We start from the raw sequence: 17,398 nt of genomic DNA, 5'->3' as shown, positions 1-17,398 counted from the left end.
GTTTTAACACCATAATTAGAATGAATATGAATATGTTCTGGTTTTTATTCAATGTATTTATTACAGTACAAGGGAAATCAATTTGGCAACTGTATAAATGCTCTCCTTTAAGGGGTATTTACAGCAGCCATGATTGTGAGGAAGGTGACACTTTTAAGTTTAAAAAGTTACTAAAATGATAGAATGGAACACAAACACAGTTGCTTTGCTAATATGTTCCTACTAACACATATAAACCCATACTTTTAGAGGCTGCTAGTTTCCCTTTAAATTAGTAGGATTAGACTGCCACCTGCCGGACTCAAACTATAAAAGCACATTGTTCTTGATGAACTATGATGTAATGCAAAATGTTGGGGTTCTGTGTCAGTAGGTGGTGTTTTAGAAAAATCTGATACTCGTTGATTATTACACACATTATTACACACGTCAGTATTTAATGTTGGAGTCTGATTGATGAGTGTTTGTGAACTCTGATAAGACAATCTCACAAGCCTTCTGGGTGACGGGCCTTTGACAAGAACAAGCAAAGAGGCATGTTAAAACACGACAACAGTAACCGACAGTAGAAACCTTACTGGTACGGGTTTCTGCATAGGTAGGGTCCAGGAAAATAAATCTCACTTTTAAATGTACTTCTTTCATTTTAATATTAGTTAAGAAAGGCAAAGCTTAGTAGACCAGCTGTGCAGAGAATCCTAAGTAATCCCAGGCAGAAGAGATAAATGCACCAGAAATGAGAATCACACCACAGGTAAGATTTCTGGATTATTTCTAGCACCTCAATCCCCATTAAATTCATCATATTTGACTGTGCATCGGAATTTGTGACCAAATTTGCTCTTTCTCTGAATTTAAAAGAAAAGATAATTGCTTAAATGTATTTTTTAATACATGTATAATGTTTTCTGTCTACCAAGATAGTATATAGTATGAAGTATTATTATAGGGTATTATTATTATTATCATTATTATAATAATATGTTGTTTAATGTGATGATATCTTATTGAATAATTGATTTATGTCTGGTATTTTGTTTGAGAGATGATAACCAAAGTAAAATTATCCAGTTTTCTTCTTACTAGTACCTACGTTCAGTTTCCCAGAAGCCACTGCATTCTGAGAACTATCTAGATTTATCAAAATCTCACATCAGTAAGTGGTTTCATATTTTTTCATTCAACTCCTGATAGTTTGCAACAGTTACATAGCTTAATCGTACACTATTGACATTTTTAAAGCAATACTTTTTAATAAGTCCAAATATAGCAAGATGTTGATTTGAAATATATGTTCTTTTGTGAAACAACATTTTAAAATATTGTGAAACGTGATCCTGAATATACAGAATCTTTATTGCACTACATAAGTCAGACCATAAGAGGGTGCCAAAACCTGATGGAAACCCAATTAACAATGAAAAGTGGTTTGATTGTGTGGCTAAGAAAGATATGACAATGCTATGAAGATATCTCGAAGATATCAGTAAATACAACCTTACTAGTACTGTTTTGCATTGTTTTCCTTAGTGCTCTCCTCATTCTTCTATAAGATTGTACGTTCATTTTATTTAGTTTTTTTACCAGTTAATCAGTGTGAGGCTTCTGAACAAGCTGTTGAATTAATGGCCTTCTCTCTGTTTATTGAGCTGTCTTTTGTTGCTTTTGAGAAATATCCTATCCAATATCCATATTTGTATTATGAACTTCTGATAACTCCTGTTTAATCAATTATGCTATGGTAGCCAATTGAGAATGACTTTCTGAGCAGTAGATGTCTTTGTGGTCGACTGAATGAATGAGCTGTTGAGCTAGGGCAGTAGTGGACTCAATACAATATCTTGCTGACATCTATGTGTGACATGTGTCTCTTGTGTCGGTGCTGTGCAGGCGTGATTGAAGGCCTGGGCATCTGTGCCAGGCTGCAGATTTTGGTCCTGTCTGGCAATGGTATCACTGAGGTGGACAACCTGGACTGCTGCCCTCAGCTCTGGAAAGTGGACCTGAGCAACAACAAGGTGCGTCTCTCGAAGAAAACTGCATTTTTTATAGACTACAATGTTGGGAGAGGTGATCGACATAGATTTAAAAGGAAGCATTTTAAAAGAGTGGTTAATACTTTCAAGTGCCAGATATATTTAGTGTGAACTCTGTAGCAAAGTGAAACAGAGCACCCGGCCTGTAATAAGAGGGACCACTTTGTCCTCCCTTTATTTCCACAATATTTAATTTCTTACGTGCTTGTTTTCTCATACGGTGTGTTTAATCTTTCTTTGTTGTCATTTCCCCCTTTAAGAATGTTTTGGCCGTATTAAATAAACTCGGGTCTGATGAGAGACGGGCGGAAAGTTGAACTTTGCTGTTAAGTTTATTTAACATGGCAAGCGGTCAGGGCAGCAGAGTACGTGCTGGTGAATGATTTAAGACAGATAGGGTTAAAGGGATAAGAAATGTGTTGTGAAATTTAATATATTGCATGATAGATATGAAGATAAAATGTACTCTTTGCATGAAAATATGTATGTTTCTCCCAGGATTGAATTCAAATTACAGTTTAATACTGTACAGCAGAGACATAAAATGATTTGGCACATTTCGGAGACGGCTGGCTGGGGAGGTTAGTCAAGCACACAATTACTCACAGACAGTGCTTTTGTAGCGGCGTCTTATGTTTCCTTTTCAGATCCAGGGGCTGGGTGGCCTCCGTAAATTTATTGCGCTGGGGACGCTAGATCTGTCCCACAATGCACTGGTCTGGCCAGAGCTGGAGAAAATCAGACACCTGCAGATCCTCGACCTCTGTCTGCAGGGAAACGGCAGGCTGTGCGGTGACCCAAACTGTAAGGCAAGACTCTCGGATCAGCCCACACTGAGTAACAAGTACAAATAAAAAAATAGAGTATATAAAAATAGTGCAGAAACAAATAAGCACACACACACACTTCAGATCTCAGCCCTTGAAAAACTGTTGTTGATGGATCTAACTTTATTATAAAACTACTGATTCTTCAATTTCAATTCCTTGTCAATATCTACACAAGACATTTTTAAAGCTTTTTTCCCCTGGCAACTCTGATAGATATTTTTTTAACGTGCATTGCTAATTAACATCAACATATTTACAGTAGACAGTTGTGCTAGACCACTGCACAATTTTCAGTAATTCAGTTGATATATGTATACTATTTCACTTGTTTTATATAATGATTGCAATTGACAGTGTTTCGGTGTGTGTATACTATAATTACCAACAGCAGTTTGATTGACAGTTGTTTGTTGGTCTAACTTACAGTAAAATCTTGCTGTGTAGCTCAGGACTTACATGTCTACTGTGCATTTTCTTCACAGACCGCCTCCATGTGTTGGACAGTCTCCCTGCTGTCTGGATGCTGGACGGCCATATTTTTTTGTCAAATGAACAGCTCCAGATTTCTGAGTTTTTCCAAGATTCAGCTCTCACTGAGAAACCAGTGGTATGTCATATAAATATGTGTATAGATTAATTGTGGAAACCTGCCATTAGATACTCTGGTTGTAAAGGGGTGGATGGTTAGCAGTTTCTGTTTTTTCTACAGCAATGTCTCTGAGATAACACGCTACTGAAAACAGTCTAGAATAAATTCAGACTAGTAAGACTCAAGCCCTCAAAGTAGGAGGATTGATTTCAAAGAATTGTTTCCCATATAGAGGCATAAACTCGGAAAAGGCACATTCATTGCAAGCTACAGGAAGAACCTGGCCCAATGCTGCCCTTATGGAGAGCGGGTAAGTAGGCTTGTGAATTGGAAAATTGAATTTGCAATGCTTTTTTATGATCCACACAAGTATGACTTCACTGTTACAAATGTGTCCAGCTATGGTCCCAGTACAGCTGTGTACTGTATCAGTCCCCATGGCCTAGGAGGGGCCCAATTCCCTGAGAGATCGTGTAACACCAGCCAGCCATGGTGACACCTACTCCCAGGGGTTGAGAAGCTGAGAACATTCAAACGTATTTGATTAGAAGGAGGAAATTGCACTCTCAGGTGTTTCACGTTTTCCTTCAACTATTAAGGGATTCATTTAATTGAATTAGAAAAGCACACGGATCGTTTGAAAACAAGATGATGTAATCTATGGATCAGGAAATCACGAGTACATTGGATATTAATAAGAAAGCGTATTTCCCACAAAACATATGGAATGGCTTACTGGGGGCCACTGATGCTAGGAATAGCAGTGGGTATGAAAGACGTAGAGACGTCTACCTTGAAAATAAAGCCTGAAAGGACCACAGGGAGAAGATTTTAAATGTCAGGTTATGAAAATCATGTGAAATACTCCTTGAACAATGCTTTTACAGTTAATTAGTGCCGGCTTTGGTGAAAGTCTTCAGAGGGTAGTAAGTTTGATCATTATGTTCAAGTGAAACAGCGCTGACTTCGAAACATGATCTGCTAATTTTGAGTCACAGCACCACCTAGTCCATTATTAGCCTTCACAATAACCAAACCCCAATGCTAGGCAGCCCCCATGTCTGAAGCTATACCCACATCGTAGAAATGCAACCCCAACCCAAATGGAAGCCAAAGTTTAGTGGGAAATGTGACCTTAATCTTAACCCAATCCAATGTCTGCAACCGATTTTATAGCAACAATGTGTAATTCTGCTAGATGCATTTATTTCCAAAATATTGGCAAGCATGGCCAAAACTGTCCTATTTTTTAAGCAGACTCTTCACTTCATGTAAAGGTTTCCCTTCAATGAGACACTTAATGCTGGTAAGTGTTTGTTTGCTCGTTTTTGTTAAATTAATATAGTTTACCTGCGTGATGTTTACATGTTCTCCCCGTAGCCACGTTGGTTTTCACCTGGTGCTCTGGTTTCCTCCCACATCCCAAAGACATTCTACTAAGGTTGATTGACTACTCTAAATTGCCGTATTTGTGTGAGAGTAGTGTGTGTGTTGCCCTGAGATGGGCCATTGCGTCTATTTTGGTACATGGAATTGACATTGACAACAATGTTGCAAGACACTGACTGCTATAGTTTTTTCTCCAGGGGAGGTCCTGTATTAAACTCTCAGCCATCTATACTTTCAGAGACAGACAGAAGAAGACTAAGATACCTGGCCCACAATCTCCAGGAGGATTTGATACTGGAGTTAAGCCACACTGGGAGGTAAACTAGTTTTCAGTTTAACTACCTGTACATAGAAGTAGTTAAAGAAACTGTGATTTCATTTCATGTCAATAATTCTGAATGTTTACTTGTTATGATTTTACTACCTGATGGGAGAGTCCAAGGCTTCAGACTTGAAGTGTTTCTTCCCATAATACCCCTCTTGCCATTCTTGTAACCCTCCTCCTAAGCGCCACCCCATCTCACTGGCCCCCCAGTCCCACTCTCTCCTCGCTCCAGTCTGATGAACACTTCAGCCCCCCAGCCTCACACTGTCAGGGCCCAGTAATGAGCGTGCCTCCCACTCATTGTCAGGACTAGATGTATTTGTGGGCCCGGGAGTGTGTGGTTCTTAAGGGCAGGCTATTTTCAAACAAACAAAGCTAGGCCTCTGAATTTTAATGGCAAAGTTTGCATACTGAGAGTCTCCTAATAGAATGTGTGTGTCTCAATGTGTGTCTATTTTCTACAAAGTTTCCTTTGCTAATATTCGCTCTCTGTGACTGACAGCACTTGTAGCCTGCCTGTGAATAGTGCTCTGACTAACAGCCTCATTCTTTTTCCTCTCAAAGGAATGTTTACAGAGAGGTTTACAAGGCAGTTGTTTTTTTTCTAACCATACCCTAAGCCTCTTGTGAGAATGTCTTATTATCCCCTTTGTAAAAATGTTTAGTGACTAGGGCCTGTGGCCTAAAGGATTATGGAAGCCTTGCTTTTAAAAAGATCAGGAAAGAAACTACAACATTAAGGCCCCTGACAGTGTAACATGTCCTCTTCTGCTGTGATGTTGAATCCAGCTGAGATCAAGCCCCATGGACCATTGTCCTCCAGAATATAGCCAATCACCATTTTCAACTTCTAACATCATTCTTCACCATATCCGTGTTTGTTTTACCGTGCTTCCACTGTGGCTGGACACTGTATTGTGAAATTTGTATTCCCCCTTTCTCAAGAAACCTTTGTTTACAGTCAAACACATTCACAATACTAATAGTCTATTTCCAGTCACTAAATCTATACAAACAAATGTGTTTGGTGGGAAATATACAACACATTGTGCAAGATAAGTGTGCTAGTTTAATTTGTAATACTCTAAATGTGGTTATGAATAAAATGTCAAATGTCACAAAGTATTAAGGCATACATACCTTAACATTTTGGCAAGCTGTTTCATCCTAAATACAAATTTCTGATGCATAGCATTAAGTTGTTTCACGAGTGGTTACCTAACTAGACTTGGAATTTAAATAGCCCAAGGTCACTGAGTATTTTATCACATAAAACTCTTACAATTCATTCTAAATTATGAGAACATTTATATTTTTTAGCACATACTTTACACTTTAAATTCTGTTCTATTAAGTTATGTTTAAATACAAATCTGTAGTACATTTGCATGCTTTTACATGCTTTCATTGTGTTCTACACAAGAAACAATGGCATTTAAAGGGTAGGATTCATAAAACAGTTAGTGTATAGAGCCGCAAAGCATCTTCTGGCATGCTAACCTTTTGTGAGTATGGCCCAAGGAGTAGTATCCCCAAAGCCTTAATGTGCCAGTAAATGCTTTTCAACTCTATAAATGCGTCCCTCAGTGTTTTAGGGAGAACTTCAAGAGGCGAGAGGGATGAGAAAGATGAAAGGCTTGATATCAGAGGCTTACATGTGACACACAAACAGCCCTTTAAAAAAACAGGGATATGGACGCTCTCGCTCAAAGCTAAATTGAAACATCTTGAAGGCATGACACAACCGTTTTGTTTCTGCGGCAAAAAAAAACAAAAAAAAAACCTTGTCAGAGGTGGACCTATCAGCAGTTGAGATGAATATCACTCCCTGGCACAGAAACTTGTCAAAACCCCCCCTGGGAACACAGCGACAACAAATTAGCCTCCTTTTATGTGCGGGCAGAGGGACGACACTTGGACAGGCCTGAGATTGTCCGCCCGGGTTCCCATGAACCTCTCCTAACCTTCTCTTTCAGTCTGGAAGGAAGCAGCCATTGTGCCAGCACCTGTTTCTGTGGAAATTGGTAAAATGATGGCTTTGTTAGGGGTTGCCTGGGAAACCAAAAAAAAAGGGGTGGTGGGGGGGGCTGAAGGGGAGTATAAGTAGAATGTGGAGGGGAGGGGGTGGGGGGTGTCAAAGACGATCCAATAAATGAATGGCGATAAGAAATGGGTCTACTATGGATCTACGGATGAGCTTCTCTAGTCACTGTCTGAATTGGCTTTTAAATGTCGAAAGGTTATGTCATTTTCTTATTAGAGCATTACGATTCAAAAAGGGTCAGCCTGTGTCAGTATTCGCTCCCTGTCCTGATTGATTCTGTTTGTTTATTGTTGGTGTGGTCAGTAATGGACACATTGAAAAGGGGCGATCTTTCTATTTGGACTCACCACATCTTTTTTTTGTTCACTCTGGAAGGACATGCCTATTCACAGCAGCCTGAATATCCCAATTTGTGCCTTCATCAGAAACGTATAGGTTACTTTGCAGACTTTCTAATGCCTCAAATCAATCTAGGAATCAATCTGTTTGATTTAATTGAGACTTATTTTACGTTGTTTGGTTGCCCTTGAGCTCATCCTCCATAGATGCTGTTCCTCTTTGGTGTTCTGAAATACATTGTTTGAACCTTACAAAGACCTGTAGAGCATGAACTGTTGGTCTGCAAAGTTAATTGAAACAAAAACAAAGAAGAAACGAAAATGTATTGTGATAATCAGGGATAGTTTGCCCATGCTTCGACATGTCCTTCCCTTCACATATACTTTTGTTTTCAGTCTATCATGTTCATGTTCAGTCTAAGCACTTCTTTAGAAAATCAATAACGAAACGCTGGTGTTTCTGGGATAATTTCATTTCAATTTCAGGTAAATGGCCAACTGCAGGTGTTGCTGGGAAGTGGCATGACGAAAAGCTTGCTTCCTTTGCAGATGGGACTTGGCAGAAAATCTCAAAGGCTTCATGGTAGAACTGGTCACAATGAGAGACAAGGAAATGGACAAATGTAACATGCTGCTGCTAATTTTAATGGTGAGATTTAAAGACAAAAACAAAGACAACAATATTACATTTCTTTGACCCCTTTCCTTAAAATGCAGGTCTTAGTTCTTGGGAATTTGGTGGATTCTTTTACTCACATTAATCTGTGTAATGAATCAATATTGTGCCTATACTCTAAGCTGCTGACTCACGTAAAGGTGCTAACTATTTAATTGTGATGCAATGTGGTCAGGCTTCATTGGAGTTTGGACTGCATTTGGAGCTCATCCAAGACACTCTGAAAACCACCAAGCTCAACTGGATTGGGTATGTGAAATTTACGCTGTGTTTTGTTACTCCTAAGTGCATCCAACCATTCTGTAAAGTGCAAGATTAAATCTGCTGTAAGTATTGTGCATGTATTGTCATATGATGTCTCTCTTGCTCTCTCTGCTGTAGGAATGTTTCCACTCCTGACCTGTTCTTGCTGAGTCCTCTGCAGAAGGTCAATGTTGCAGCCCTGCTTTTGGGAGCAGTCAAGTTAGACAAGGACTCCAGACAGGTGACCGCCTCATGATTACCCATTAGTACAGCTTAATCCTCCACTGCTGAGGTCACAAGCTAGAGCAGTTCAAGGGTAGAGCGGTCCATAGTTTCTTGATTTCAGATTTTATAAAGAGAAATCCTGATTTCAGGGGAGCATGGCAAACCTGCTGACAGTTCTCAGCTAATAAATGTTTAGTTTACTCTGTGTTTACATATTTTAGCTCTAAAACTATTTATTCTTGAGGTAAAACAAGGTGGAATTGTAAAAAGCAGGTCTTAGGCATACTGCTGTATGATGTGCAATCCCAGCAAAAGAACCACCTCCAAAACTGTCTCTCAGACGATCCACAATTTGGAATTTGGTTCCAGCCATCCAAACAATTCTGCTATTTCCTTGTGTGATTTAATTTAAGAGTGTCAGTGGGATGTACCTGTATGGCTTAAGACAGTGTTAGATTTGATAAACAGTGACTGTAATGTACTTCATCAGTTTCTAAGCTGTCTTACCCATGAACAAATATTTAACTTTGATAGACATGCAGGAACTCGTATACTGTTGTTTGAAGCCACGTATTACAACTTGGTTTGTGCTTGGTTTCACTGGAAAACAAGCAAGGCAAAGCCAAGCCTACATTCACTGGATGAATGCAGCATAAACAGTCTTATTAACTTTCTTCAAAGCACCACTAAGGAGGATGTGCATTATTATTTTATGTACAAGACATGCACAGCAGATTTATTAAATATGAATTGGCAGTTAATTGTGAAATATTAATACTATTCTAAACGTTAAGACTTATTGACGTTAAGTCATTATAATCACAAGGAGAGCTTTAGAGTTTGTAATTTGATAATGGGTTCCACGAAACAATATGTGTAAGTGTTGTATAAAATAATTAAAATAAAATCATCAGGATGGAGAGGATGGAATTGGGTATATCAAAACAGAAGGCCCCAGGTGATGCCAATTTGGTCAACAATGTCTAAATAAGTTATAAATGAGGTGTTTATAATGTGTAAGAAGTGATGCTTTGTGCAACAAACTAATTGGGATGCTGACCTTCAGCCTATCAATCTTAAATTAATTTCAGTGTTTTTCCAATAGGAATACACTTTATAGCAGTACCACTGGGTGGCGATCACTCATTAGTAATGCAGACTAATTTAGAAAAACAAGCCAGCGAGAACCAAAGGGTTCAAAGTGGGTCCTAAAGCTCCTACAGTTAAAACTAGCAGACATTGCGAGCAGATTGTGAGGGTGTGTGAAGGACTGTTGAGAACTATTACATTGTAAAATAATTATATATTTTTTTTATGTACAAATTAGCTTATTGGGTGTTATTTTATTGTCTCGGTTTCTTATCAGACCCAGGCTTTGCTGTAATCTCTATCTGTCAATACAGCCTGTTGAGCTGGGTTTATCTTCCAGTTCCCATCTACTTTTGTTGCCCCTGTAAAGCCTGTTTGTATCAACAAGCGTGTTGTTTGACCTCTAATCTTGGCACATGACCTTGGTTAAGACCAGTGCAATTGGCACATCTGTTTCACATTTCAGCTCCTGACAGGTGGCCACCCCCAGCTAACTAGTTTCGACATACTTTTTTTTATAATAGGCTGTCATTATAGTTTACAATATCTCCTGTTGTCATTATTATATTCATGATTATAAATGTAGATTCTATATTATTGCTATAATCAACAGTGGTGCTTCGCTTTGTTTAGTCACCTAAATGAGTGGAGGGTATACATAGAGCCAGGGGAATAATATTTTTTTGCACACTGGGAGGTCACTGAGTGCCATTTGCTGAGCGGTGTTGTTGTTGTGCAAGCAGAGCGGGGGCCTGTACGACCAGCTGTTTGTGAGTTTGTACTTCCTGCTGACGGAGCTCATCAGAGGGGTGGGGCCAGAATGCAGGACCACCCACCTGCTCATCAGGAAGTGCAGGACCTCCAGGTGTGTCTCTCTCCAATAGACTCCCTTTCTGTTACTACTGGGAAAAGTACTGCAATCTGATTTCAAAAAACCTATCCACAAAATGCACTTGTCCAATTTTGCCATTGCCCTTGAAAGTCTCCAAAGTAAAGACCAGCGCTTTGAATTCTGTTTAAAAGCCTCACTGCCTTTTGGTCAGTCCTGCACAAGTCTTTCATGGCCACGTGTTTGAAAAAGCTGCTGTTTTTTCAGTCACAGACAGTTCCTGACTCTGTTGGCCTCCGAGGTGTGTCTCCTGTTTGCTGTGGTGCCAACCTTTTACACCTTAATCAGGAGAGAAAGTCCCATCAAGGAGCTTCTCACCCTCGCCACTGGAGATCACAACACAGTGGAGAAAGTCTCTCATATTCTACAGGGGAACTGCGACCTGAAGGTAGAAATTATGACCCGAATGAAGCTGACATTGCACCTGTAACAACACTTAAGCTGGTATTGTAAAAGTGGGGATGTTTTCAACCTATTAAAGCAGTGCAATTGTTTTTGTTTGCATCCAGACAGCTGTTTGGGTTTGACAACCTTCCAGCAGCGAAGGAAAAGGATCCCAAACCTTTGTTTCAGCCTATTTCTGGTCTTAGAAGCAGTTTTTCTTTTAGTTATAGTATCTTTTATCTGCTTTTCTCTAAAGTTACGGTAATCTTTTGGTGCATTTATTGAAAAACATTGATATATTTCCATGTATTCTTGCATTTACACTGTTAGAAGTTGGTAGAAAGGGAATGGGAATGTAGAATGACATTGGCAATGGTTGACAACCCAGTAGTTGAAAGAAGTTGAGATTCGTCCCTTAATACCTCTGTAAATGTAACAAAGGGTTTCTGCATTTTTAACACAATACATTAACAATTTCAGCATACCTTCACTGTGCTTTATTACACTGGGCCACACTTAAACCATTGTATACTATTATAAACATTCCTGGTTATTAATGTATTCATCTGATGCTTTATACAGTTAGGTTATTGCTCAAGCAATCTGTAAAGTACCTACTCTGGAGTACAGCAGTGTCGTCTTAACTGGGACTTAGACTTACATCTCCAGCAGTCAACAGTGCCAGACCAGCGAGTAAAGCCAAACATTTAAACCTCTCACATCAAATCACAAATCTGTGTAGTAAATGACTGAAGTGTGGGCTGTGTTGTGTGTGGCAGGATGATGGAAAACAGGCAGTAGAGGTGGCCGCCGCCTACATTACCCACAGAGTCCAGCAGTGGCACAGCCGCCAGCGTTGCCTGGCCAGCTGGCCTGCACACAGCACCCAGGCACACTTCGTCCTTGCAGTGAGTATCTATCGCTCCTAATGTACGAGCTGCACCGCCAACACATTCACGTCATGTAAGATCAGTGTTTTGACCACAAAGAAGGTGAGACTGGCACTCGGAGATAGAGTCTGAGAAGAAGAATTTCCGAACAGAACAAGCCAAAGATATATTTTCTGACTTGTTTGTAGTTCAGCACAAGTTGAAGTCTTGCTAAAGTCATGACATTAAGATTGTTAGGTGTTATCGCAATTGCACTGTAGTCCTAGTGATCTCTGTATATAGTTATACCACACAGACAGAACAGAGCATAATGATGACACAAAATAATGTATCATTCCTTCCAGGCCAGCCAGGCATTGCCCCGGAGACCATTCTCTGCTGTGCTCCAGGCCAGTGAGATGCTACACCAGGGGTTTGTATGAGACCACTGTAGCTGAGGACATTGCTCCTTTAACTGCAGAAAACCGTAAAAATCAAACAAAGGCCAATATTGAAAAAGACATAGTTATTTCCTCAAAAAATCTCAAAAAGTTGAAGGGTAGGCCAAAGCCACTGTTAACTGTTTCAACTGATCTGCATTACATACATGCAGTTGTCTTAATAAATGTGTTAAGGAAATCTGTTTTTAAAATTTGAAAACAACACAAGTGCAAGACCTATTTTGGAATGCAATAACATTTACTGATAGTCATAATTCACTTATATAATGATATAGGGACATACAAAAGGTCAATGCTATATTAACTAGCGTCACGAGTTAGGGAGTCAAGTCTTTAGTTAGAAAGACTATCTGTAATCATTATGCTTATCAAATGTTTATCTATGCATTTGTCTATTTTAAAAGGCACTTTATTATGAATTCACTAGTGCATCACATGCAATATGTTGTCTGTATTAGGCTTCCTAGTTCGAGCAGGATAAAGAAATGTGCTCAGACTCCATTCTCTGGCCAAGTGGAACGCATCCAAGCTCCAGGTATTGCCATTGCCAGAAGTTTTCTAGGTTTATTTTCCTTTATAAAACACATGCTCCGTATGTTATGTTATGTTATGTGGAATATGTGTATCTGCAATAAGGATCATTTTGTTAGGAATCCAGGTAATTTGTAATGCTAGCTATATTAAGATAAAGCACTGCTTAAGAGAACGTATGTATAAGTAAGCCATTGTATGATTTTTTATATATATTTTGTTTATCTCAGCAGAATCCAGAAATGATTTATCTTTAGCTACATGTTTCCTGAGTAGTTCTGTTGTCCGAACAGAGAAGGGTGATATGCCAATCCCGGCATGCAATTCAACAGGACTGCCAGTCTACATGGAAGCAGAGCGTGGAAGGACAGCGGTATGATCTATCTCTGCAAAATGCCTAAAATGCTACATCTATAAACACATATTGAGCATTAGAGATCTTAGTGTGATCTTATTATAATTATTATTAGTAGTATTATGATGGTGTTTTTGGCAATGTAGGTAGATCTGGATTTGAGTGTCACATCTATGATGTGTTTGTATCTTTTACTTATAAATTAGGTTGTAAGATTATTATTTTTCTTGTATTCATTAATACTTGTTTGTTTATTTAGACTGACCTTGAAGGTCCTTTGTGTGTCTCTGTTAGACCAAAGCTGAACTGTGAACTGAAGGCGGCCATTCCTAGTTGGAAAAGTCACAGGGACCACATGTTGTCTGCAGAGAACACAATGGTAATATCTGTGCAGTTCATTCTTCATATAAAGTAGAGTTTGACATAACATATGATAGCATTTATATAGAGATGTTTGACTTTCCTCACAGTCACTTTTAATCAACTGAATTATACTGATATCTTCGTAAATAACTGTAATAGGGAAAGGCTTGCAATTCTGTTTGGTTCAAATTATCATTCCCAGCTTTTAAAGGAGGATGTGACTGTTTTTCGGTGATAAAGTTCCTGCGTGAGAACCTGTGGTGATTCTCCACGAGCAGGAAACTGATCTGTGTGCGGCATAGTCAACATCCTGCTCCTCTAATAAGCTTCAGTTGTCATCCTGTAGACCTCACAAGAAGCAGGACATATTGATCTGTCTTCAGAGGAATTCACGGAGGAGAGAGGACAGACATGGGAGGCCAAAGACAGGTGGACATTGGGATTTTGTTTTTCAGTGTCTTGATATTGACATTCAGCTGTCCAAATCTTTTGTCAATTTAAATAGCAATTGTATTAATATAGCAAATTCATTCATATATATTATTTTATTTTATTTTATGCAAAAAGCTAATATATGACAAAAAAGATTTGTTAAACACCTGAATTAACACTTGTATCTTAGTTTCACTGTTCCTCTATTAGGGCATTACACGGTATGAAAAGATACATGCGTGTTACATTTGAAGTTTAGTGTAAGCCTACTTTTGTTTCTTGGTAGTGACTACCTCAATCCATGTAATGGCAGAACACTGAACTATGACAGAGAGCAATCAAGACCGACAAGAAAGATCAACTTTGAACACCAGGTCAGAAGGGATGAGTAATTCTGGAAAATTATGTTTAGTGTTCTAAAATTCAGACATAACTGGTGAATCAGACTCCCTTTGACATTTTGAGATTTTTGCAACATTTGGCAACATTTGAATATATGAATATGCAAATACATTTGCCTCAACAGATGCACTACCTGCTTGGTAAAGTCCCTACAAAAGTAAATGTGCACTGTACACTGTCATTTCTTTGTCATAGCTTTACATTTCTTGTGTCATGGTTTAATACATCTCTCTGTGCATTACCATGATTTCACCTTGCTGACATACATTTTACTGCAGTTTTACCATGGTATACTACAGTAAACATTTGATCAGGGTTATCTGCACACATCACAGAACTGCCCTGTAATAAATCAGTAATGTATACCTGTATTTTCAAAAGTGATCAGTTACTTTTAAAACATTTGGGAGCCTGACATGCATAATTGTATCTATTGTTCGTATTTTGTTACAAGGTGACCAGGCATTATCATAGCCTTTAATCATGTTTGCTCAATCCTATTTGTATAAGTGACAACCAATGCATATATCATATGTGCACAGGTGACTGTAAAAGATGATAAAGACACAAACCTCTGTGCGCCATCACAGAGTAAGCAACTCGGAGCAAGAAGTGGAAGAAGGTATACATTTTGTTCAGTATTATATTTACATAATTTAACGTTTTTTCCAAATAAATATTTAATTCAGTCTTGAGTATCAGTCAATACCCACCCATGCAGCTTTTAACTGTCTATGAAGCAACTGTTTTCTTGCAACCATATTGTTTTTTCATCCAGGGAGGAGAGAGTTATTTTAATGTGCCTTTTTTTGAAAGGATGGCATGGCCCTGAAAATGTATGTTTAATTGTTGTTATTACTATTTTAAAAATGTGAACTGTATGAATGTGGAAAGCCAGATCCTGATGAGACATTGCCCTGCGCGCTCACAGAAAGCTCCTCGGGGTGACAGCGGCGTCACGTGACGAAGCACTTGGGCCTGACAGCAGCTCCTCGTACAAGGCACAATGCGTGGAGGCCTGGAAGACAGCCGCACGCACGACTCCCACATTGCTACCTCCAGGGGCGAGCCTAAAAGGTGCATTTTCTGTCATGTAATATTATTGTGGGAAAACACCCACACATAATACTAGAAAATCCCATTATCTCTGTGAATTAGGTTTCAGTTGATCTTCTTTATTGTAGATGGCAGGGCTTGGTTACTTAACTCTCGTCACAGAAGAACCCCTCAGTGCAGAGAACTCAGCAGGTCAGCTTCTGTCCAGTCGGCCAATGGATGGTTGTGTCGAGGGGTCAGTGGCCTGTCAGGGACGCCCAGAGCAATTTGGATCCCCAGGCCTTTAGAGGGAACCTCAGGAGATGGATCAAAATTGCCTTCAAAATGTCAACAAAGAAGGTTCCCCTTTTTCAAGGTCCCAGACTGTACGATGTCTGCCACAGTCTCAAAAAGGTAATACTTATCTGTAGGCACGAGAAGATATTCTGAGCATTGCTTTGCATTGGTTAATGAATAAGGAATAGTGGATTATAGGTCCATCTGGTGTTGTAAAACCATCTCCTATAATGATAAAGCATGTCAGATTGTAAAGCAAAATCAATACTAGCAGGTTAGTTAATATATAATTAGCTCTTGCCAGCAGAGACTGCTTTCTCTCTTTTGTTTCTTTATGTATTCATCAAACTCCAATTCAGTCCATTATATACAGTGTATCTACAGGCATCATATCTACTTTTATACGTGGACATCAGATCATGCCCAGAAGGCTGGAACAGGTTTTGTTGTCACTTTAAGAACTCAACCTAATGGCTTACAGAGTTCCTTCCCCTTCTTCTTTTTCTGCTTTTTTTTTTTTGGCCGGTAAAGAATGGAGACAGCATGTGCTTACTGGGCTGTCTGAGAATAAATAAAAGAAGTAGTAAAGGCCTCGCTACCATCTTTGTTCCATAAAACTGGCTGGGCCTGGTCTGGCTCTTTGTGAAACAGTGAAGGCTTACAGCCAAGGACCTAAAGAAGAGGTACTCAGACCCTCCTGTGGGGGGTGGCTGGGGTGCTTTTCAGGAGCGAGGAGCACTTAAAACATGGCTGGGGCTCAACCGAGGAGCACTTTAAAGGTGGTCCCTATTGTTTCACACTGAGAGCCATTGTACTGGAAATGAAAAGGGAATTTATTTAGCATGCCAGTGCGCTCTAGGGGATCCTTGGTGCCACTGGGAGCAACTAAAGGTTAACCCTTTCCTTCAAACGGCTTCTCCCAAACAGCCATGGCCTCAGCACCACGTTATAAGGCAGCCATGACAGTACTCTGGGAGGCTGACAATGGCATAGGTAGCTGACTTTGTGTGTCTGCTAAGCAATATAATGATTGTTTGAAAATGACTATATTTCCTTTTTAATATACTACATCATATTATATATATATATAAATGTTTGGGCCAGAAAAAGTGCACTAACCAGTCAAATGTGTTACAGTGTTGTAAATCACAATGTATAGCCTTGAAGGAAAGGAATCGTGCTCAAGGCTTACTGATTTCCAACATGGAAGACCTTTAAAGTATATATGTATTTAACAATATTTTCAATAGTGTGTGTTTAGAGTTCTATTTAAATTAACAGAATGCAAAATGTTTTTGTTTCAGACAGGTCTGCCGGGATAGTTGGAAATAATGGTGTCTCTGTGAAAACCCTCTCTCTCAACTCTCTCTAATCTACCTGTGATCAGGACAGGCAGATATTATATTCAGCACACTGATATGGCTTGAAGAGATTCAATATAATTAATTGCAGTTTATATCTGCCCACCAACTAAAATGCATTTTAAAAGAAGATATGTATGGCTTTTAATTTTTTATTGAGATTTTCTTCATTGCTGCTTAAGTAAGTGAGAAAGGTCTTCTGATGTTTAAACTATTACTCGAAGGAATCTTTAAA

General features: G+C 39.1%; 1 protein-coding gene and 1 long non-coding RNA gene across 2 annotated transcripts; both read left to right on the top strand.

The window, feature by feature from the left end:
- The first annotated feature begins 11,573 nt into the window (after positions 1–11,573).
- Positions 11,574–13,285, top strand: LOC136714904 (uncharacterized). Its single transcript, XR_010805067.1, has 4 exons — positions 11,574–11,965; positions 12,292–12,359; positions 12,846–12,922; positions 13,152–13,285. It is a non-coding gene; the product is annotated as an uncharacterized LOC136714904 (long non-coding RNA).
- A 217-nt stretch (positions 13,286–13,502) lies between these two features.
- Positions 13,503–17,398, top strand: LOC136714506 (uncharacterized). Its single transcript, XM_066692038.1, has 7 exons — positions 13,503–13,652; positions 13,983–14,065; positions 14,355–14,442; positions 15,013–15,092; positions 15,402–15,547; positions 15,655–15,919; positions 17,107–17,398. The coding sequence occupies exons 1-7, from the start codon at positions 13,629–13,631 to the stop codon at positions 17,132–17,134; spliced, it is 714 nt and encodes a 237-aa protein (XP_066548135.1). The 5' UTR covers positions 13,503–13,628; the 3' UTR covers positions 17,135–17,398.

Source organism: Amia ocellicauda, chromosome 19, assembly GCF_036373705.1.
Source record: "Amia ocellicauda isolate fAmiCal2 chromosome 19, fAmiCal2.hap1, whole genome shotgun sequence".
NCBI lineage: Eukaryota > Metazoa > Chordata > Actinopteri > Amiiformes > Amiidae > Amia > Amia ocellicauda.
This window is presented reverse-complemented; position numbering and strand designations above follow the sequence as displayed.